This window comes from Malaclemys terrapin, chromosome 3, assembly GCF_027887155.1.
Source record: "Malaclemys terrapin pileata isolate rMalTer1 chromosome 3, rMalTer1.hap1, whole genome shotgun sequence".
NCBI lineage: Eukaryota > Metazoa > Chordata > Testudines > Emydidae > Malaclemys > Malaclemys terrapin.
In genome coordinates, this window is record NC_071507.1 from 202,200,005 (window position 1) to 202,220,366 (window position 20,362).

Below are 20,362 nucleotides of genomic sequence, written 5' to 3' on the forward strand. Positions count from 1 at the left end.
GCACTGGCCCAGTATTTAACATACCCCAAAAGTCCTCCCCCTTTTACCTAAGTGCCCCGTTGTTGCTGAAAAATAGAATCTACTTGCTCACCTGATCTAGGGCTGCTCAAAGCCTAGTTCCTCAGCTGGTGATGCACAGACGCATGCACCCAGAAAGCTAAACACGATGTGATGTCAGACATACAAGCTGTGGTTAAAAGCAGTGTTACGGCAGGAGTCACTGGATGGTGGTGTTTCATGTAATCCCATAAATTCTATTTCTTAATGTAAAGCAATGTCCAGTCTTTGAAGAAGTGCTTCATTGTCATTTGTTTTGTGATACAGTTGCTTTGGGGAAAGCAGCAAGGGAGTTTCCTCTGTGCCATGCTCTCTCTAACCAATCAGGTTTTGCGGCAGAGCTGCTCCCTGGAAACTGGGCATTGGTGTTTGGGCTGAGATTCCTGACAGAGGAGTTTGCCTGCATGCTGTTTGTGACCACCTCTGTTCCAGGACTGGTGTATGCGAGTAAACAAATAAGTTATGCTAACAATATACTCTGACTCCACATTCCAGATTCTTTTCGAACAAGAATGGGAGCTGAAAGGCTCTGACCTTCGGTACTTTGTGCAGAGGGGAGGCAACTGTAGACTGAAATAGGTGGGGGAAACTCTCCCCACACCAGCAACAGAGGAGGGGGAGTTCACCCACACCTACGAGTGATGGAGGGCTCCTGCTGCTTTTAGCAGAAGAGGGGGAGCTGAATTCCCGGCCTCGCTTTAACCCCTGTGGTGCAAGATCATGTCACCTTTCTACCCTTGTGAGCAGGCAGGGCATTTGCCTATCAGAGGTGCACGTCAGGTCAATGTTGGGAGCCTTGGGTTGGTTAGAGGGCTGGTGGGGAACGTCTCAGTCATTCACTGCACATTTGCAGTGTCTCTTTGTAACTAACATGCAATTATGTAATAGGGATCTTGAATTCATACAAAAGCGGGCGTAGGTCTATTTATGAACTAATCCCTCACAGGTTAATAGGATATAATTGGCTGTTGCGGATTATGGTCTGGTAATCCAGCCCAGATTACTGGTGCACGAAACTGAGTGCTGGTATATAACAGACATACACACCACCACTGTCCTCGTGTCAAACCACTACCATTGTCTGGCCTGGATCCCGCTGCCTGCTCTTCCCCGGAGCAGCAGCGAACATCACATATCACAGCGTGAGCAGTGCCAGCAGCCACAGCCTTTTGAAGCTTTGAGAGTAGAGAGAGAGGAAGCACGCAGGGGCCTGCAGCACCCACCCTGTCCTACTGGGCACGACCCAATGAGCAACGAACGCACACGCTCTCCCCCGCACCCTTCCAAACCCACAGACGCTGAAAGGTTTCTTCCAGAAAAGCAAACCCCGTGTGGTTGAGACAGGGCTGTGGCTCTCCCAGGCCCAGCCAGGTTTACACTGTCTCTGTATCAAGTGCTCCTTGCCCAATCTGTCGCATGAGACGCATACCAAGGAGCCAATCCCAGAAGGTGGAATAAGGGTGCAGCACAGAGCAGTGCTGTTAGGAGTCGGCTCTTTATTGCCTGGCACAGGGCAGGGTTACTAAAGATTAACACCCCCTGTCACATGGCAGGGGTCAGCTCCACTGGCTCCAATTCAATGCAAATATAGCCGCAACTAAAAATAACCACCACACGCCTAACCCAGCCAACACAACGCACAAACACGCATACAGACGCTAGCCCAGAGGTCAGGGCCGACGCCCTGAACCCCCCAACAGACCAGAGGGTTATTCTGCCTCTCGCTCAACATCTGGCCCTCGCTGCTCTCTCTGAAACTCAAAGGCTTTTCTGATCCCAGGGTCACTTCTTCTCAGAGCAGGCTGTCATGCTGCTGATGGGAGAGCTGCCAAGTGCCCTGGTTGTTTTCCGTGGTCACTGACTGGGTGGGCATATGTTAATTCTGTTAGCAGCGCGCTGTCTCCCCCCCCCCCCCCCAGTCACACTGGCACCAAAAGAGAGAGGCACCAAATAGCTCCACCCACCGTCAGGGAACCAAAATTCCACCGCCCAGGCTTAAAGGGGCCAACACCACCCTAAAAAGGTTTCTCCTCCGTTAAAAGTCTCTTCAGCCACCTAAAGGGGCCACTGAGACCAAGAGAAGGGGGGAAGAGCCGGGGCTTGGCACGTGCTCTCCCCTTCAGGGAAAGAGGCAAGTGTAATGAGGCGGAGGACCCGACTGCAACCCCTTAGCATGGCAGAATGCACAAGTGCATGTCACGAGCAGCACGGAGCCTGGGCCAGAGCAGAGTCCTGGCGATGCAAGAAGGCACTTCCAATCCCCTCCATGATGGGAGATTTGACTAAAGCAAGTGCCCTGGTATAGGGTTACCATATTTAAAAAAATTAAAAAGAGGACGCTCCACCGGGCTCTGGCCCCGCCCCTTCCCCACCCCAGCCCCGCCCAACTCCGCCCCTTCCCCACCCCAACTCCGCCCATTCCCCGCCCCTTCCCCAAAGTCCCCGCCCTAACTCCCCCTCCTCCCTCCCAGCCACACGAAAAGGGCTGCCCGAGCGCTACCGGCTTCATGGTTTGCCGGGCAGCCCCCAGACCCTGCGCCCCCGGCTGGCGCTTCCCCAGCGCAGCTGGAGCCCAGGAGGGGAAGCGCCCAGCCGGGGGCGCAGGGTCTGGAAGCTGCCCGGCAAACCGTGAAGCCGGTAGCGCTCGAGCTTCGGGCAGCCCCCATGCCTCCGGACCCTGCGCCCCCGGCCGGACACTTCCCCTCCCGGGCTCCGGCTGCTCTGCTCCTCCCTTGACTCTTTGGCTCTGTTTAAGAGCCGAGCTGCTGGAGCGCTTCTGGCTTCGGGCAGCCCCCTTGCCTCCGGACCCCAGCCGCCGGAGCAGAGCAGCTGGAATGCAGCAGGGGAAGTGCGCAGCCGGCGGCTGGGGTCCGGAGGCAAGGGGGCTGCCTGAAGCCGGTAGCGCTCGGGCAGCTTGGCTCTTAAACAGAGCCGAAGAGTCAGGGGAGGAGCAGAGCAGCCACGGGAGGGGAAGTGCCCGGCCGGTATTTTCCTGGACATGTTCGGCTTTTTGGCAATTCCCCCCGGACGGGGGTTTGATTGCCGAAAAGCCGGACATGTCCGGGAAAAAACGGACGTATGGTAACCCTACCCTGGTAGTTCAAGAAGCTGCAGCAGTAGAGGGAGCAGCATTTGTCCCTTCCCCTCACGGGTCCGGGGCTGTGATTGGAAAAGTCTGCTGGGCCCACGGCAGGTCACGGGATATTTGACTTTACAGATCCATCTACTACTTACTTCCCAACCCCCTCCCCACTTCCACCCCGCAATGGAGTTAGTGGCCAATAGCTCGTGAAATAGACAGAGATTAATGTCTGAGGCCATTTCTAAGATGGAACTCCAAGCTTCAGAGACAACAGCTGCTAAAATCATACACTGAACTTTCCGAGGAGCAAAAAGCTCTTCACAAATATGAATGAGCTAAACGTCAAAGCTCCTTTGTGAGAGCAGAGAGGTGTCATCTCCCTTTTCCGGATGGGAAAGTTGAGGCACAGGGTAGGGAAGTAATGCACCCCCAAACTCAAATTGGAAATCAGTGAGGCCAGCATTAGAGCTTTGATCCTGCAATTACATTGCTTAACCTTATCAACCATCCTTCCTCCCCTCTCCCCTCCCCGATCTGCAGTCACAGCGCCTCTGGGAGATAGCCTGGGGCATACCCTGAAATGGAGGCAGGGGGGTTAAGAGACGCCTGCAGCCACAAGCAACATCCGAGATGGGATTAGAACTCTATAAATCCTGGTTCCCAGACCGCAAGACCCCTTTCCCGCAGCACTGCGCAAGCAAGGCGTCAGGTGGAGAGAGACTGCGAACCGCCCAGCACGCAACACAGCGTTCGTTTCAACAGCCAAAGCGACACTTGGGCTTTTTGTTCCCCCTAAGTTTTAACTATTGCTCAGGGTTTACATTCCTGTTCTGCAGCCTGTGGGGAAATCATCTCAGCCCAGCTCCTGTTTCCTCATCCCCCCACCCCCCTCCAGCCAGGGGGCGCTTAGCCAGGCTCCCTGCTAATTAGCTCCCAAAACAACCTATCATCTTCTCAGTGAGGCGTCTCACGGGGAAACCACAATGATTCATCAGGAACAGCAGCAGCTACTGTTCTGGGCCCTGCATGTCAGATGCCTATTCCTCACCCATCACGTCCACACTGCCTGGAAGAAACCCAGTGACCAGAGGCCAGGAAGTCACAAGGTTCCCCTCTTCTGCCTTCCCTCAGGGCTCACACTCAAAGCTTTTCAAAGCAGGGAGCTGGGGGGGTGCCAGGCCTGGAACACACCGGCAGCGAATCAGCACAGTAAGCAGAAGGGCTAGACCAAGTCCCCTCGGAGCCACTGCCTGCCCAAGCCTGTTCTGAAATCTAAATCCAGCGCTATCATCACAAAGCCTGCCCTTCTCGCTGCCCCACCCCAGGGCTTATAGCTTCCTCTCGCCTGCCTCTGTAGCTCCTTTCCTGGGCAGCGGCATCGCCAACCAATGGGCAGAAAAAGGAAGGTGCCCCTTTATAATTTATTATTAGTTAGATCTGCGGTCCCCCAGCTGAGGTCTGCAGAGTGCTCTGCGGAGAACCGGCTGGTCACCCGATGCCGGCTCCTCCTCCTCATTTCCGGCTGCTAAATTGCATTAATAAAGCACACAATACACAAGTGTCCTAAGTCACTCTACTACATGAGCAACAGCTGCAATTGCCACAGGGACATTATGAGATTGTGAATGAGAAGGGAGTGGATGGTTGTGAATGGGACAGGCTGACAATGGGGAACAGAATGCGAAGTGTCCACAAGGCAATCTCCAGTAAGATGAGCTCTGCTCCATTACAAAGCCTGAGAACCCCTCAGATTTTGGGGAGTTTTGTTTGATGAAGTGCCACAGAATTTGCCCGTTTCTAGAGTGACTAATGATTCCAGGGGCCCAACTCGAGGTACCTTAAAAACAGGCCTGATTTTCAGAACGTGCCGAGCACCCACCCTCTGAAAATTAGCTTAAGATGTCTCAAATTGGGCATTCGCAACCACTAGTCACTTTTTGGCCTCTCTTTGTCAAGCGCCCTGCCTCTACTTTGCTACACAACGCTTCCCAACATATGAACAACGCTAAATAACGTATTATTGCGGACAGGTAAGTAGAAGAGAAACTCACATTCAACTATTTTGTTTGATATGCAGGTGGACTTTGAATTTTTAAGTCGGCAGATTGATTTCTCTTATTGGAGCGTTACATGTATTTATTATTTTGTTTAAAAAAAGCTTCCCCATGTCAAGTGGCTTTGGGCCAATACTGAACCCAGATCAGGGAACATTGTGAAACCACAATTGACAGGAGACGGCTAGAAGCACCACCGTTCCTGAACAGACTCAAGTCTCTTCTAAACCAATAATGAACCACTCTAGTGAAGTGAATGTGCTAGAGTAGCAGGGCCCTCTAGTGGACATAAATAAAACTGCTTTACCGCGTGTCAAAGTTCCTAGACTGATAACAGCTAATGGAGAATCTCCTTTCCCTCTGATGGTGGGGATCTGTGCTTTTGGAGCAGGAGAATCCAAGTTCTAGCTCTGTTGTGAAGTGCAGAGTGGAGCACAGCATAGCGTATATCTACACTGTACAATTAACCCAGACTTTTAGTAGGGTTTTAGACTTAACCCCTCTACTGTCTACACAGAAAAACCTTTGGCCTGGGTACGGAGGGACTTTAAGCTTGGGCGAGTTCACTTGGCTGGGGTGTAGGTTAGAGCCCAAGTTCCACTTTCATTCAGACTGGAACTCACCCACTTTGCAATGAGGAAGCCTGCTAAGTTTCTCAAGCACTGACTGTCCTCCAATGCCTTCCGACAAGTCCCTGGAATGAAAGGCAAGCTCTCTGCAACTGACATACCTGACTGGGAAAGAATCCTAAAGCAGTAGGGACGCTCGCACCCGGGCTACACTGACTCGGGTGCTGAGCACTGAGGCTAACTGTGCCATGTAGACACAGCCAATGCTGATGTTCCCAGGTGGCAAACGATTTGTTCCAATGCAATCAGACCCTTGCCTTGCTCCAAATCCATAGCTATTTTTACGAGATCTTCCCTTCTTCCTAAATGTCTAAACTGCTTTGTTCTAGTCATTGTTAGCATCAGGTATTTTTAAAAGTGAGTCAATATCTCAGTCATTTTAGAGTCATCATCAAACGGTCAGCCCCATTTCATTCACTGGCCTACTTCCACTGAGTGTTTCCTTCTCCCAATATACCTGTTAGAGCCTCTCTATTTTTATCTGCTCTTCTCTTTTCCCTGCACCTTGTTACTGACTCTCAGACCTGCTTTGATTGCCTTTTCCACTCGCAGTCAAGATATTTGACTATTCCTTTCTTGACCAGACGCTGCTGAAGCCACAATGGCCACTGCTTGTTCCGAGCATCTCTTTTCAGAGGTTGTGGAGTTTGATTTGGTTTGGTGTCTGCTGGGATTCCCCAGCCTTCTTCTCCACAGGTTGATTTTAATTCGCCCTTCGGTTGCAGATTTAATTCTCCAAAACCGTCTCTCCTGAAATCTTATTCCCCTGGACTGCTTCATTCCGTGGTCCTGTTCCTAGGGTAGGGAATGCAAGAAGCTGCTGCTCACTGCTAACAAGCTCCCTTATTATTTCCTTGCTCTCAGGCACTTCTTCTTTCATCCAGACTCATCAGGTGTTGAGAAGAGTTCCAGCCAGAAGCATAAATATCAAGCTTCCTGTAATGTTCACCTCCAGGCCAGGGGCAGCTGAAGCCTCTCAGTATTTGTCAGATATCAGCAAGGTATCAGTTCCTTATGCTGTGGCTGCTTCGTGCTCCCTCTGTTCCTAGAAACACCAGCGACTGCAACTTCAAGCCGTACACAGAGTCAGGACATTGGTACAGCTCAAGGGAGACAGCACTGAAAGCAATTGCTTTATGGAGTAAGCTGTGCCAACAACTCACAAGTGACCCTACAATAGCAAACGGTGCATCCAACTTTGTGCTCACAAGTAACTCTACAATAATAAAGGGCACGCAGACTGGCTCTGCAATAACAAACCGGCACACGGTGCCCAGTACTCACAAACTACCTGCCTGCCTGCCCGTTTACTGGGAGGACAAAGATGCATTTCATAAGAATTTTCAGATTTCAGGCGCAATTTAACAAGATTGGGAACAAGCGTATAAATATTAGTTGCAAAATACCATGCAAATGATCAGGGAAATGCTGAGAGGAAGCGGCAGGGTATCGTAGGTTATAAAGTCAGACGGGACCATTGTGATCATTTAGTTGGCCCTCCCACATAACACAAGACCTAGAACTCCCTGGAATTAATTCCTGTTAGAACTAGAGCAGATCTTTTAGAAAAACACCCGGTCTTGATTTAAACATGTCCAACGATGGAGCATCCACCACCATCCTTGGTAAATTGTTCCAAAGGCTAATTACCTTCCTGGTCAACATTGGGCGCCTTATTTCCAGTCTGAATTTGTCTAGCTTCAGCTTCCAGCTCTTGGGTCGTGTAAGGCCTTTCTCTGCTAGATTGGCGAGCCCGCTAGTACCAAATTTCTGTTGCCCATGTAGGTACTTACGGATTGTGATCAAGTCGCCCCATAACCTTCTTTTTGATAAGCTGAACAGATCGAGCTCCTAGAGCCTCTCAGTGTATGCCCAGTTTTCCAGTCCTTTAATCATTTCAATGGTTCGTCTCTGAACGCTCTCCAGTTTGAGTCTGGGACTGGCCTGACTGTCCGGTGGTAAGATCTGCACTGCCAGGCTGAAGAGCCAGGTTCGGCTCCCTGCTCTGGCCTCTTGTTCCCAAATCTCTGAGCATCCCCCATGGGAAGAGGGACCATCTTACATCACTCAGCAGATTGAGAAACAGCACGAGTGTTCTCCAAATGGAGCCTCCTCCAGTCCCCTTTGGGCAGAAGGGGAGCAGCTGCAGTATGGGGTGTGATAAGGGGGCAAGAGAGATTCTCAGGGTTCTGCAAAGGGATGTGAAGGCACTCTACCCTGAAACAAAGGAAAAAAAGTGATATTGAAAACCAGGTTTCAGAGTAGCAGCCGTGTTAGTCTGTATCCGCAAAAAGAACAGGAGTACTTGTGGCACCTTAGGGACTAACACATTTATTTGAGCATAAGCTTTCGTGGGTTAAAGCCCACTTCATCAGATGCATAGAATGGAACATATAGTAAGGAGATATATATACATATACAGAGAACATGAAAAGGTGGGAGTTGCCCTACCAACTCTAAGAGGCTAATTAATTAAGATGAGCTATTATCAGCAGGAGAAAAAAAAACTTTTGTAGTGATAATCAAGATGGCCCATTTCAGAAAGTTTGACAAGAAGGTGTGAGGATACTTAACATAGAGAAATAGATTCAATGTGTGAAATGGCTCACCCATTCCCAGTCTCTATTCAAGCTAAATTGATGGTATCTAGTTTGCATATTAATTCAAGTTCAGCAGTTTCTCGTTGGAGTCTGTTTTTGAAGCTTTTCTGTTGCAAAATTGCCACCTTTAAGTCTGTTACTGAGTGACCAGAGAGGTTAAAGTGTTCTCCTACTGGTTTTTGAATGTTATGATTCCTGATGTCCGATTTGTGTTCATTTATTCTTTTGCGTAGAGTCTATCCGGTTTGGCCAACGTACATGGCAGAGGGGCATTGCTGGCACATGATGGCATATATCACATTGGTAGATGTGCAGGTGAATGAGCCCCTGATGGCATGGCTGATGTGATTAGGTTCCCCTGAAATCTCAGTCACTGCCCCTGATGGTGTCATGATAGATGGAATCACAGTTCTCTTTAAACAGGAAACATTTATTAGAGAAAACCGCTACTAGCTATAGACACAAATGGACTTCCACACAGCTTGAGTTCCAGCTTTGCCTTCCTTATTTACCAGTGACCCACCCTGACTGGAGCTCTATAAAGCACACAGAGCCATCTAGTGGCTGAACACTACACTGCAAGTAAATATAACAGAGACAAGGTGGGTGAGGTAATATCTTTTACTGAACCAACTTCTGGTGGTGAGAGAGTTACACAGAGCTCTTCTTCAGGTCTGAGAAAAAAGGTGTCACAGCTAAATACAAGATCAAACAGATGTTTTAGCATAAGCAGTTAGCACATATTCTAAGGGGCCATTCAAGATGAAGTGGCCTGTTAACACCCCTGTAAGTCATAGGACAAAAAAGTGGGGTTGGTGGGTTACAGATTGTTGTAATAAGCCACAAATGCAGTGTCTTTATTAAGACCATGATTTTCAGTGTCTAGCAACGTTATAAATTTAGTTCCCAGGCTTGGTTTTTGAAAGTGTTGTGCAGGTTTCTTTTGGGGATGAGGACAGAGTGATCAATGGAAGATATCGAATTTCGCCATCTGAACTGGAAACTCCACAACATGAAGAAAAAGGAAGCAAAACGTAACAGTGACATCTACTTCCTGAGCAAACGTAAGAAACAAATCATCATCCCCAGAGGTCTTACCCTCTATAACACTCTGACCAGGGCCGTCCCTAGCTTTTTTGGTGCCCTATGCAGCCCTCCTTTGTGGGGGGGAGCCCAGGCCTCTGCAGGGGGGGCAGGAGCAGGCTTGGGGGGAAGGGCGTAAACCACCCCCCTTCATGAGCTGGCGGAACAGAGTGGATTGGGGCCGGGTCACTCCACTTCCTGCCCCCCAGTGAGTGGAGGGCAGGCCTGACCCCACACTCATGGGACGGCGGGAAGTGGAGTGACCCGGCCCCACCCTGCTCCACTCTGCTCCCCTTGCTCCCAGCCTTGGGGTTTGAGGGGCAGGGGGGAACTACCCCCCAGCACTCACCGGTGGCACAGCTGGGAGCCAGCAGCGCAGAGTGGGCTGGGTCTGGGTTGCTCTTACCGCCGCCGGTGAGTGCAGGGCGCCCCACCCCTGCTGCAGTCCTCAGGGGAGTGGAGGCAGGGATGGGGTGAAGCAGGGGCAGAAAGAGGCAGGATGGGGGCGGAACAGGGGCAGGGGCTTTGGGGAAGTAGTGGAGTGGGGGCAGGGCTTGGACGGAGCAGGGGTGGGAAGAGGCGGGGCTGAGGTGTCACAGGTGCAGAAAGAGGCGGGGCGAGGGTGGAACAGGGGTGGGGGCTTTGGGGAAGGAGTGGAGGGGGGTGGGGCTTGGGCGGAGCAGGGGTGGGAAGAGGCGGGGCTGGGGTGGTGCAGGCGCAGAAAGAGGTGGGGTGAGGGTGGAACGGGGTGGGGCTTTGGGGAAGGGGTGGAGTGGGGGGTGGCTGGGGCGGAGCAGGGGTGGGGAGAGGCGTGGCTGGGGCGGAGCAGGGGTGGGGGCCATTGGGAAGAGGCGGAGCAGGGGCTGGACCAGCACGCAGCCGCGTAGTGCCCTACGTAGCTGCGTACTTTGCGTATGGATAGGGACGGCCCTGACTCTGACCACTACATACAACTCCAAACCCACTTTTGCTAAACTCTCTGTTTGTTCTTGGATTTAGCTGTGACACTCTTAGCACCCTTCCCAGACCTCGAGAAAAGTGCTGTGGGTATGTCTACACAGCAAAGAAAAACCCACGGCTGGCCTGCGCCAGCCGACTCAGATTCGCAGGCTCTGGTTGCAGGAGTGTTTCATTGCTGAGTAGACTTCCAGGCTTGGGTTAGAGTCCAAACTCTGGGACCCTGCAGGGTGGAAGGGACCCAGAGCCTGGGCTACATCCCAAGCCTGGAAGTCTACACAGCAGTGAAATACCCCTGTAGCCTGAGCCCCATGAGCCCAAGTTGGCTAGCAAGGACCCAGCTGCGAGTTTTTCTGTACTGTGTAGATATATACCCTTTGTAGCTCAAAAGCATGTCTCGCTCACCACCAGAAGTTCATCTGATAAAAAGATATTACCTCACCCATCTTATCTTCTAATAGACTGGGGCCGACAGTACTACGAGCTACAACAACACTGCATTACCACACACAGTCATTCATAGCACACAGGCAGGAAGTGGTGGGGAGTACAAAAAGGCTGGGGGTGGCGGGAGGGGGGGTTAAAAAGCTGAGGCAGCAGAGGTGCCTTGACATACAACCGAGTAGCGTGGTCACCACCAGACAAAAGATTTGCAGCTCCCTTCTCTGCACTGGGCTCAGCATTGTCAGATCAGGCAGTGCTCCAGCTCAGATGAGGAGATTATGTGAATTTACTGTGACATTCGTATGGCTTTTGGAAAATCAGTTTTGAAGTTGGTGCAGAATTGAATCTGCTCGCTGTTCACATGGCAGGATAATATGGCATGGCTTGAAAGAAGGGAACCTATAATCTTTAGCCAGATTAGATCTTCCCAAGAGAAGAGGGCGCCTTATTGGTGAGGCACATTTCTGAGAGTCAAAGGATCTGGTGTCTGGATCTACTCCATAGACCTTGCTGTGCAGCCTCAAAGAAGTCATGTCACCTGCAATGGAAAGGATACCACCACCACCCAGAAGGGTTAGAACTCTTAATTCATGTGTGCGGGCAAAGCGCGTGGAGATCCTCGCACAGAAGAGATTATAGCCCTGCAGAGTTTACTCTAATGGCTTTCATCCTGAACAAAGCGCTTCACAAACTGCCTGTTCTCGGTGTATAGGGATCGCTCTACTTACCCCAGCAAGGCAGCTGTTGCTGGAGTGGAACCGCACGGCCCTTCTGTACCCTCAGCATTACAAAGGGCAAGAAGAACAGCACCCAGACCACCAGACCCTTCAGAGAAGACACACAGTGACGTGGTCATTGAGCCTAAGAGTTTACAATCGAATTACAGACATGATGCAACAGGTGGGAGTAACAAGCAAACTTCCCCACACAAAGCCATAGAAGAGGAAGTTTAGAGCAGCAGAAGGGAACTGCCTGAGCTGGACGCTGGCTCAGAGTAAAACTGCTCTTGCAAAAAGCCCCATGGGATGGGTAACGGCCACGAGCGTCAAGATGTCAGTTGTAGGTCTCAGCTGAAAGACGATAACTCCAGCACAACATGTTCCTAAACACCACTCTTGTGCATCGGCTCATTGCTGACTCACAGGGGAAAGTGGCTCCTACAGAACCCCCACACTGCTTCCCGCAGTCCTGGGGGTTTTCCCTGGATGTCTCCCAACCAAAGACTGACCAGGCTTGTTTCTGCTTAGCTTGCAAGAGCACAACCAGAGATAGGAAGAGAAACAAGCAACGGCTCAAAACAAGCATGTGGCCAGCCAGCATGGAGCCTACTTTCCATCACCCCTCGGGTATGACCAACTAGCCCCTGATCGTTCTCAAGAGCCCCAGTCATTCGACATGTGCGCTCCAAAGCCCAAAGGCAGCTCTGATACATTTCCAAGCCTCTTCTCCAGCCTTGATAGCAGGTTCTGAAACAGACCCAGGATCGACAATTCGCACTCGAGTTACACAGAGCAGGAGTTCAGAGGCACAGCTGGCTCCATTTAAATTTATCTTGGCTAAGGTAAGGATGGGCTTGGTCTGGTAAGCGTGAATCTGGATCTGCACTTTCCCCACTTATGGGTGTGTTCAGATGCGAGGTTCTGGGTCAGGCCCAGAAAGGGATGGCTTGGTGGTCCAGTACTAGGCCTACAACACCCAGACTCTTGGAAGCAATGAGTCCTGTCGGATTGACTGAGCCCTTCACAGGTAATAGTACCGTAGCTCTGTCTGTCTTCCTAGCATGTGGCAAACATTTACGTCCGGGACATTTAGAGCAATACGCTGGGTTCCATGCAGTACACAATGAGGACTACTCCACAGAGACCTGAAAAATGTAGGTCCTGGATCTTCCGTATGGATATTAAAGATAAGACAGGATTTTTCATAAGGGCAGGGATCTGCCCTGGCATTCCTGGCAAAATGTCCCTCCCTCCTGCCTCTTCTGTGTATCATTCACCCCCGAGGTGGCTGCACTTCGCTGGCCCTGTGTGGTATATGTATACGGAGAAGCGTTTTGGGATGAGGTGCTATAGTAGCACAAAAACCATGCACTGACTGCATAATCCGCTTAAGCCTGTAGCTCGTTGCAAAGGCAGCTAGTGACTCCTATCGTGTTGGGTGAACATTACAGTAGCCAACACACTTTTTCTAGTAGCTTCCAGGCAATTCACAGGGTGCTGAAGGCATATTGTTAATAGGTACTGCAGGAGCCCCCAGAGGTCCCAATCAGGATAGGCCCCATGTGGTGCTCGGCCTTGTACATGCACATGGTCCCCACCCCAAAGGAGTGCCAGATCATCCTAGCTCTGGGTGGGTGTGCCAGGATGAGGAAACCACCTCCTCATGTGCACATCTGTGCTGGGGACAGTCTCCTCGCCCCACCCATCCTGAGCTCTCTGCTTGAGGCTAACATGGGCAGCAATGCTGGCTTTCCCAGTGGGGGTGTGACAGCGTCATGACCATGCCTTCTTCTGCACCAGCCAGCACAGCCGAGGTGGAGATGCTGTACCACGCAGGAGGGCGTAGCAATTACTTCTCTGCCAGTCATTCCTGGGGAGATCCTGTCTGCCTCAGCATGGATCTTTTGGGGAGCTCCCCTCGGAACAATGCAACCCCCCCGCTCCAAGAACACCCACCCACCCTCTTGTTTAGAGTTGCCACCTCCCCCTGTGATTTACTCAGTACAGGCTGGATGAGTTCTCAGGACTGCGTTATGCAGAAGCTCCGAGTAGGTCATAATGGTCCCCTTCTGGTCCAAAGTCTATGAAGTGTCTCCATGCTGTCGTCGCACTGTCCTTGCTCTGAGTGACTCTGAGTGGTTTCACCTCTCAACAGCTCCCTTACCGGGACCGATGATGGCAGGGACACAACGGTTACTACCTCCTCTTGGGCAGGGAACATGGGGGGCTGGTGCAGCCTTTATGTAAGTCACTTGTGGCTCTAGTGAACATGCCCTCAAGGCCCCAGCCTGTTCCCAGGGAAATCAGCGCCAGAGTTTCACCATCAGCTTTAACAGAAGCAGAGCTGGGCCTTAAGTGATGCATTTCCATCTGGAAAGAATGCTCTCTGCTTAGACGGATCCTTTCACTGCTTTAAGACCTGGGCAACCCGGAGCCAACGGGGCTCAATCAGGGTTTTAGTCCTTGTCTCTCCACAACGGAGAGTAAAAACCAGCCAGGCCTGGAAAATCAGCTGGGGAGGGAGGAGATAGGGCAGGGAATCCTCCTTTGCCAGCAGAAACTCCCATCCCCATCCCGTAGCCTCGGACATGAAATCAACGCAGCTTAAGCTCCGCAGATGTTGTGCTAAACCGCAGCCTCCATCTGGCTATTATTCTGCAGTATAATCCATGTTAAATAAATCCCAGTTGCCTTATGCGGGCTCTACGGCCGCAGAGCCCTTTCAGCTCTCCCCAGACGAGCCGGCAGGTTACGCCAGGGTGGCCCATATGAAGAGACCGCCGCACCAATCACATTACTGCCTACGTGACATTCACTCAGCTGCAGTGAGCTCCGGGCACTGCATTACCAGACTGTTAGAAACAAACTGGCGACGAGCAACAATGGCAGCGAGGGGCTGGAAGGGCCAATAGTACTGTAACAAATCCACTGCCAGCTAGGGCTTCTCAGCTGTTGTCACAGGGCACACCAAGGCCTCCTGGAACTTCATGGCTAGCGCAGGGACAGACCTCAGACCAGATCAACCGCAAGCACAGGCCTCTTGAGCTACCAAATCTCCACTAGCAATATACGGCCATGGCCGAAGGGGAGCAGTTCCCCAGTGGCAGAGAGCAGGGCAAAATACGCACCAGGCAGTTCGTGCCCATTCTTTGAACTTTTACAGCATTTTCCAGAGAAAGGAAGCACTGATCCCCAGAACACAGGTGGGAGGGATTATCTGCAAATTGGGAACTGGTGCATGGAGATATGAAGTGACTTGTCCTAGGTTACACAGGCCTCAGCGGCAGACCTGAGAACAAAATAGAACCAACAGCAGAAGAGAACTTTACCCCAGCCATTGGCTGTCTTGTCTCCATAGCTCTTTGGGGAAGGGACTGCCTCTGAGGATACACTGCTACAGCACCTCACACACTCCGGCCTGATCTCAGCTGCAGGTCTATAAATGCTGCTATAATAGAAATCATAAAAAAGAAAAAACATTTCCTGGCTCCTGTTAAGGGGCTCTATCCATAACATGTTAAATACATGTCGCTTGGCTGTGTAAAGCACAAAGGATCCACTGTAAACAAACATCTGAAGGCTGCAAGCACCAGGGGAGGAGGAGAATTGTTAAGGGTGCACAAGGCTTTATAAAGGGGAGGGATGGGCTGAACATCAGGCAGGGCCGGCTCCAGGTACCAGCCCACCAAGCATGTGCTTGGGGCGGTGCCTGGAGGGGGGCGGCGTGGTGGGGCGCTCCAGCCCAAGAGCGGGGCCGCGACTGGGCTCGCCGCCCTCCCCGCGGCGCTCCTGCCGCCAGGGGCTCTCCGCCCTCCCCTTGGCACTCTGGCCGCCAGGGAGAGCGGAGAGCCGCAGCGGGCTCTCCGCCCTGCTCCCGGCGCTCTGGCCACCAGGGAGAGCAGAGCCGCGGCGGGCTCGCCGCCCTCCCCATGGCGCTCCGGCCGGTCGGGGATTGCTTGGCGCCCTCCCCTGCCGCCCTGGGGGGGTGGAGGGGGCGGAGGGTGGCTTTTTTGCGTAGGGTGGCAAAAAAACCAGAGCCGGCCCTGACATCAGGAGACACATCCTGTATCAGGCTATGGGACCGGGTGGGATTCCCACTGATTGGGTCACACGTGTTATTATGCTGGCGGGAAGAGCACTATGCTGGCCCTGGGGGACGTGGGCTGGATGATATAACAGGGTTGGTTCCATCTCCAGGACCTACAAGGCCACGCTGAAAAGGAGACACTGAGCAGACAGGCAGAGCGCTCTGATTAGATATATAGCTATTCACCGGCAGGAAGCAATTGTTTCGGCAACGGGAGAGCGCGTTTCCCCGTGCTGCAGCCAGAGGTTTGGAGAAGGGAGCTCCTCTCTCGTGCTCCTGTGGGGGGACGTCGCTCTCATTTGGCTGAGCTTGATTTTGAAGTCACATTAAAATGAACATTTGGGCAACTGACTGTGATCTACAATCGGCCACCAGTCCCCTCTCCTGGGCTTTCCCCCCGCTTCACTCCCAGCTGCTTTGCTCTGGTGTTCAGGACCAGGAAGAGGACGTCCTGCCAGTGCGAGGATCTGCATGCCAGGCGGCACAGAGACACCCTTGGCTTGTACCAGGCGCCTTTGTGCACCATTGGGGCCACTGGCATGGAGACTGTTAGGAAGCGATATTCAGCGGGCTTGTTTTTAAAGCCTCCCCTGGAGTCGCCCCAGACTCCTAGTCCTGGCCTCTCCCTCTCGCTACTCCAGCACCAGCCTCCTCCATCCCTAATGCAACCCGCCAGGAGTGGGATGGAGCTGGTGGAAGACGCACTTATTTGCCAAGCGCTTCCTCGCTAAAGAAGAATAAACGGAGGCCTGGCATCTTCCCCTGCTCCCCATCTAGCCTGACCCTGAAACACCAGCCCTGCCAGAGGAGCAGCAGCGGAGATGGGCCAGACTGGGAATGGTGGGGGCGTCTCTTTACTCTGAGCACCTACAGACTGCAGTGATGGGCGCTAGATTCAACAGTCCCCATGCCCTCGGGGAGCAGAGCAACGTTAGCCCAAGTGAAATGAAAACGCTGAGGGGACATCCAGTGCCAGGCAGGGCAAGGATGAGTCGTGGGCTGGTTCAGTGCCCCCTTATGAAGCACCCAGCTGCGTTTCAGGCTTTTGGGGCTGGGAGTGCTGTGAAGGCAACAGCCCTGGGGCAGGGGAAGCAGGGCAGGAGAAGGGAGCAGCGTCCAAATCAGGGCACACAGAGGGGCTGCATAGGAAGTTGCCGCAGGACCCCTGCCTCGATGCAAGGAAACTTGGGGCTTTAGGGTAGGAAGAGAGGGACTGGGGACACTGCTGCCCCGGGTGGCTCTTCCCGCCCCTGCCAGCTGGGGTGTGACACACTCCTTTGAGGCGAGGCATTCTCCCCCTGCCGTCGGGACCTCAACCCTGGGGACTCTGGAGGGGAGGGATCCGGTGCCACAGACAGCCCTTTCCTGAGCACGTGCTTATCCCCAGCCCCACCCCAGAGCCCACACCCCCTCCTGCACCCCAATTCCCTATCTCAGCCCAGAGCCCCCTCCTGCACCCCAACACCCTACCTCAGCCCGGAGGCCCCTCCCGCACCCCAACCCCCCTACCTCAGCCCAGAGCCCCCTCCTGCACCCCAACCCCCCTACCTCAGCCCGGAGGCCCCTCCCGCACCCCAACACCCTACCTCAGCCCGGAGGCCCCTCCTGTACCCCCAAACCCCTACCTCAGCCCCGAGCCCCCTCCCGCACCCCAACCCCCCTACCTCAGCCCAGAGCCCCCCCCGCACCCCAACCCCCCTACCTCAGCCTGGAGCCCCCTCCTGCACCCCAACCCCCCTACCTCAGCCTGGAGCCCCCTCCCGCACCCTGAAGCCCTCATTTCTGGCCCCCCCTGGAGCCCGCACCACCAGCCCAGAGCCCATACCCCCTCCCACATGTCAATCCCTGCTACAGCCCGGATCCCCCTCCCACATTCTGAATCCCTCAACCCCAGCCCAGAGCTCACTCCTGCACTCCAATCCCCTCATCCCTGGCCCCATCCCAGAGCCTACACCCCCAGCAGGGGCCTCCCCAACCCCCTGCCCCAGCCCAGAGCCCTCTCCTGCACCCTGAACTCCTCATTTCTAGCCCCACCTTGGAGCCCGCACCCCGCTTTCCCCCCCGCATACCAAGCCCCTGCCCCAGCCTGGTGAAAACGAGCAAGTGAGTGTGAGGGAGAGCAGGACAGATGAAGGGGGATGGAGTGAGTGGGGGCGGGGCCTCGGAGAAGGGGCAGGGCAAGGATGTTCGGTTTTGTGTGATTAGAAAGTTGGCAACCCTAGAGAGAGAGAGGACACACGGGGCTCTCATTTTGGCTGCTGCTCCTTCTATCATAGGAACATCTCTCGGCTCCGGCAGAAACAGGCAGCACTCACATGCCAGGTCCAGGGAGCATCTTCAAAGGCCTCCCCTCCCCCTCGCCCCTTCCGAGTTCATTTGGAGGAAATCCTAATTACACTGAAATGCAAACAAAGCCCCGAGGAAGCCAAATGTTTATAGTGCCTTTATAAAGGGATTACACAAGATTAGCCATGCAATGGGACAGGTGCTTGCCAAGTAATACAAACACACACACACACACTATAAATCCCGCTCCGCTGGCCCAGCTCAGAGTCCTGGAGCAGATACCCAGCGATGGCCTGATTCCTGTTTGCCAGGCAGCGCTTGGGATAAAGGACTCTCTCACGTGAACCATTAACGATTCGATCTGGCTTTCACGTCAGCCGGGAATAAACAGATCCAAACAACACCAGGGCGTGGGATTGTTTCGGCCGGCTTAGGCAATTTCACATTGTAGCTGCTGGGGAAGAGAAGCCGCCCATCCATGTATAGACCAGTCCCAACCCTGCTTAGCTTGGGAGAGCTAGGGCAAGCTTTGCCCATCATCCTACACAGGCAAGTTGAACAGCCTTAAGCAACAATGAGATGGAACTAAAATGGACACCACACAGCTCTGTGTTGTTAATGGATCCCTCCCCATGCAGCGGGCCCCTGTAGGCCCAAGCGTCACGTAGGGTTGAAGCACGCCTGTGTCCAGAATGAGCTTGCCCCACCATAAGCAGCCACTGACCCATCCCAAGGCACTAGAGACCTGTTTTCTTTTAATTTGCGAAAGACTCCCTGTGACTGGATCGATGCCTCCTAGTGGTGAGACATGGCGCTGCAGGCTCTCTGCCTCAGTTTCCCCAACAGTGTCTCCAGCCTGCTCTGGTGGCTTACGTAGCTCAGCCTTCTAGCCAGTCACTACACAAGTTCAATTCCCTTCCAGGGTAGCAGAGTCCAAAGTCACTAAACAAAGGAGTCTTTGCCCGTAAACATGGGGCGTAAGTCCTCAGCTCCTTGGGTTATTCATCCATCTGCCCTCTGGGTTGAGCTTTCTGTCCTCCTCCTGTTTCCTCTACCATGGCTCAGCTTAAAATTCACCAGCAGGTCCCAGGTACATCCAAATGGTTCCTTGTCAGGGCCTACAACCCCTCCAGGGAAACTTGATCAGGAATCAGATTTATTCAGCTCTGGACTCCAGCCCAGCTTCTCTCTCTCAACAGGTCTGTTGCTCTGAGCTCCTTCCCAGCCAGCCCCCTGCTGAGCGGCATTCCCCTTTTTAGCCCCACCCCTCCGGCCAAACACACACTACGGGTGTGGCAGGTAGGGCTGATTAGGCTCACAGCAATACATTAACCCTGCCCAGGAATGCGTAGGGTTTGCAAACCCCATCATGCTCCCAAAAGCAAAGGATTGGCAGCACCCAACAGAGCTAGGGATTGAGCAGCTCCCCCAGGCATTGTTAGGGTGACCAGATTTTATAGGGACAGTCCTGATTTTTGGGTCTTTTTCTTATATAGGCTCCTATTACCCCCCACTCCCGTCCCGATTTTTCACACTTGCTGTCTGGTCATCCTAGGCATTGTGTAAGTTCCCCCAGTGGAATGGAACTGATCCACTAGGCCCCCCCAGACACCCCCGCTGTGACACGTATCGAACCACGTTATGCATCCATAGAGATTTAGAACTTCAGACTGGACCCAGGAGGTGCTGGGATGGACCCAAATCGCTTCTGCAGCACAGGGTACGCAGGCACTGTGATCAGTTAATACCTGGTGTCGTTACAACGCAAACCATCTCATTGTCCTACCTTCCTGCACAGTTGTTCCAGCCTTTGGTTGCTTCCCTGCGGGACTGCTGGCTGATTGATCTCCTAGCTGAGTCTGCAGAGAGAAACAGAAGTTTGACAGCGGCCCTATCGGCCCTCCGAGGGGGCCTGGTTCAGCAAAGCAAGCAGGAACTTGGTTAAGTGTTTTGCTGAAATGAAGTGTTACTCTCCAGCCAGACCTTTCTTTTTTCAGACCTGACAGGACCGGTTTCACACAAAAACCAAATAGGTGCCAACATACCGTGGTGATGGGCACAGTGTAAACACACTGAGATTAGATCCTTTCTAGAGCATCACACAGCACAGAGGTAAGTCCCCTCTCTCCAATATGATGGGAATGAGGCCCCCCAGTTTCTGCTTCTTTGTAGGGTTACCATATCTCAGGTCCCCAAAAGAGGATTCTGCCAGAGGAGAGGGGAGAGGGGGGGCGGGGACCTGCAGCAGGGGGTACTCACTGGAGGTGGGGGGTTGTGTTGCTCCATCACAGTGGTAGGGTGGCTACCCAGGATGCAGTGCCAGCCATCAGTCAGTGCCTCACTGGACCCCCTCCCCAGGGCTGG

The 20,362-nt window shown here is 53.1% G+C and overlaps 1 protein-coding gene across 2 annotated transcripts in view; it reads right to left on the reverse strand.

Annotated features, from left to right (window-relative positions):
- The window catches only part of LOC128833436 (uncharacterized), a 64,312-nt gene that overhangs the window by 11,624 nt on the left and 32,326 nt on the right, over positions 1–20,362 (reverse strand). For both annotated transcript variants that reach the window (XM_054021325.1, XM_054021324.1), the window contains one exon: positions 19,785–19,857. In XM_054021325.1, coding sequence (XP_053877300.1) covers positions 19,785–19,857 — 73 coding nt within the window. The remainder of the gene's footprint in view (positions 1–19,784; positions 19,858–20,362) is intronic.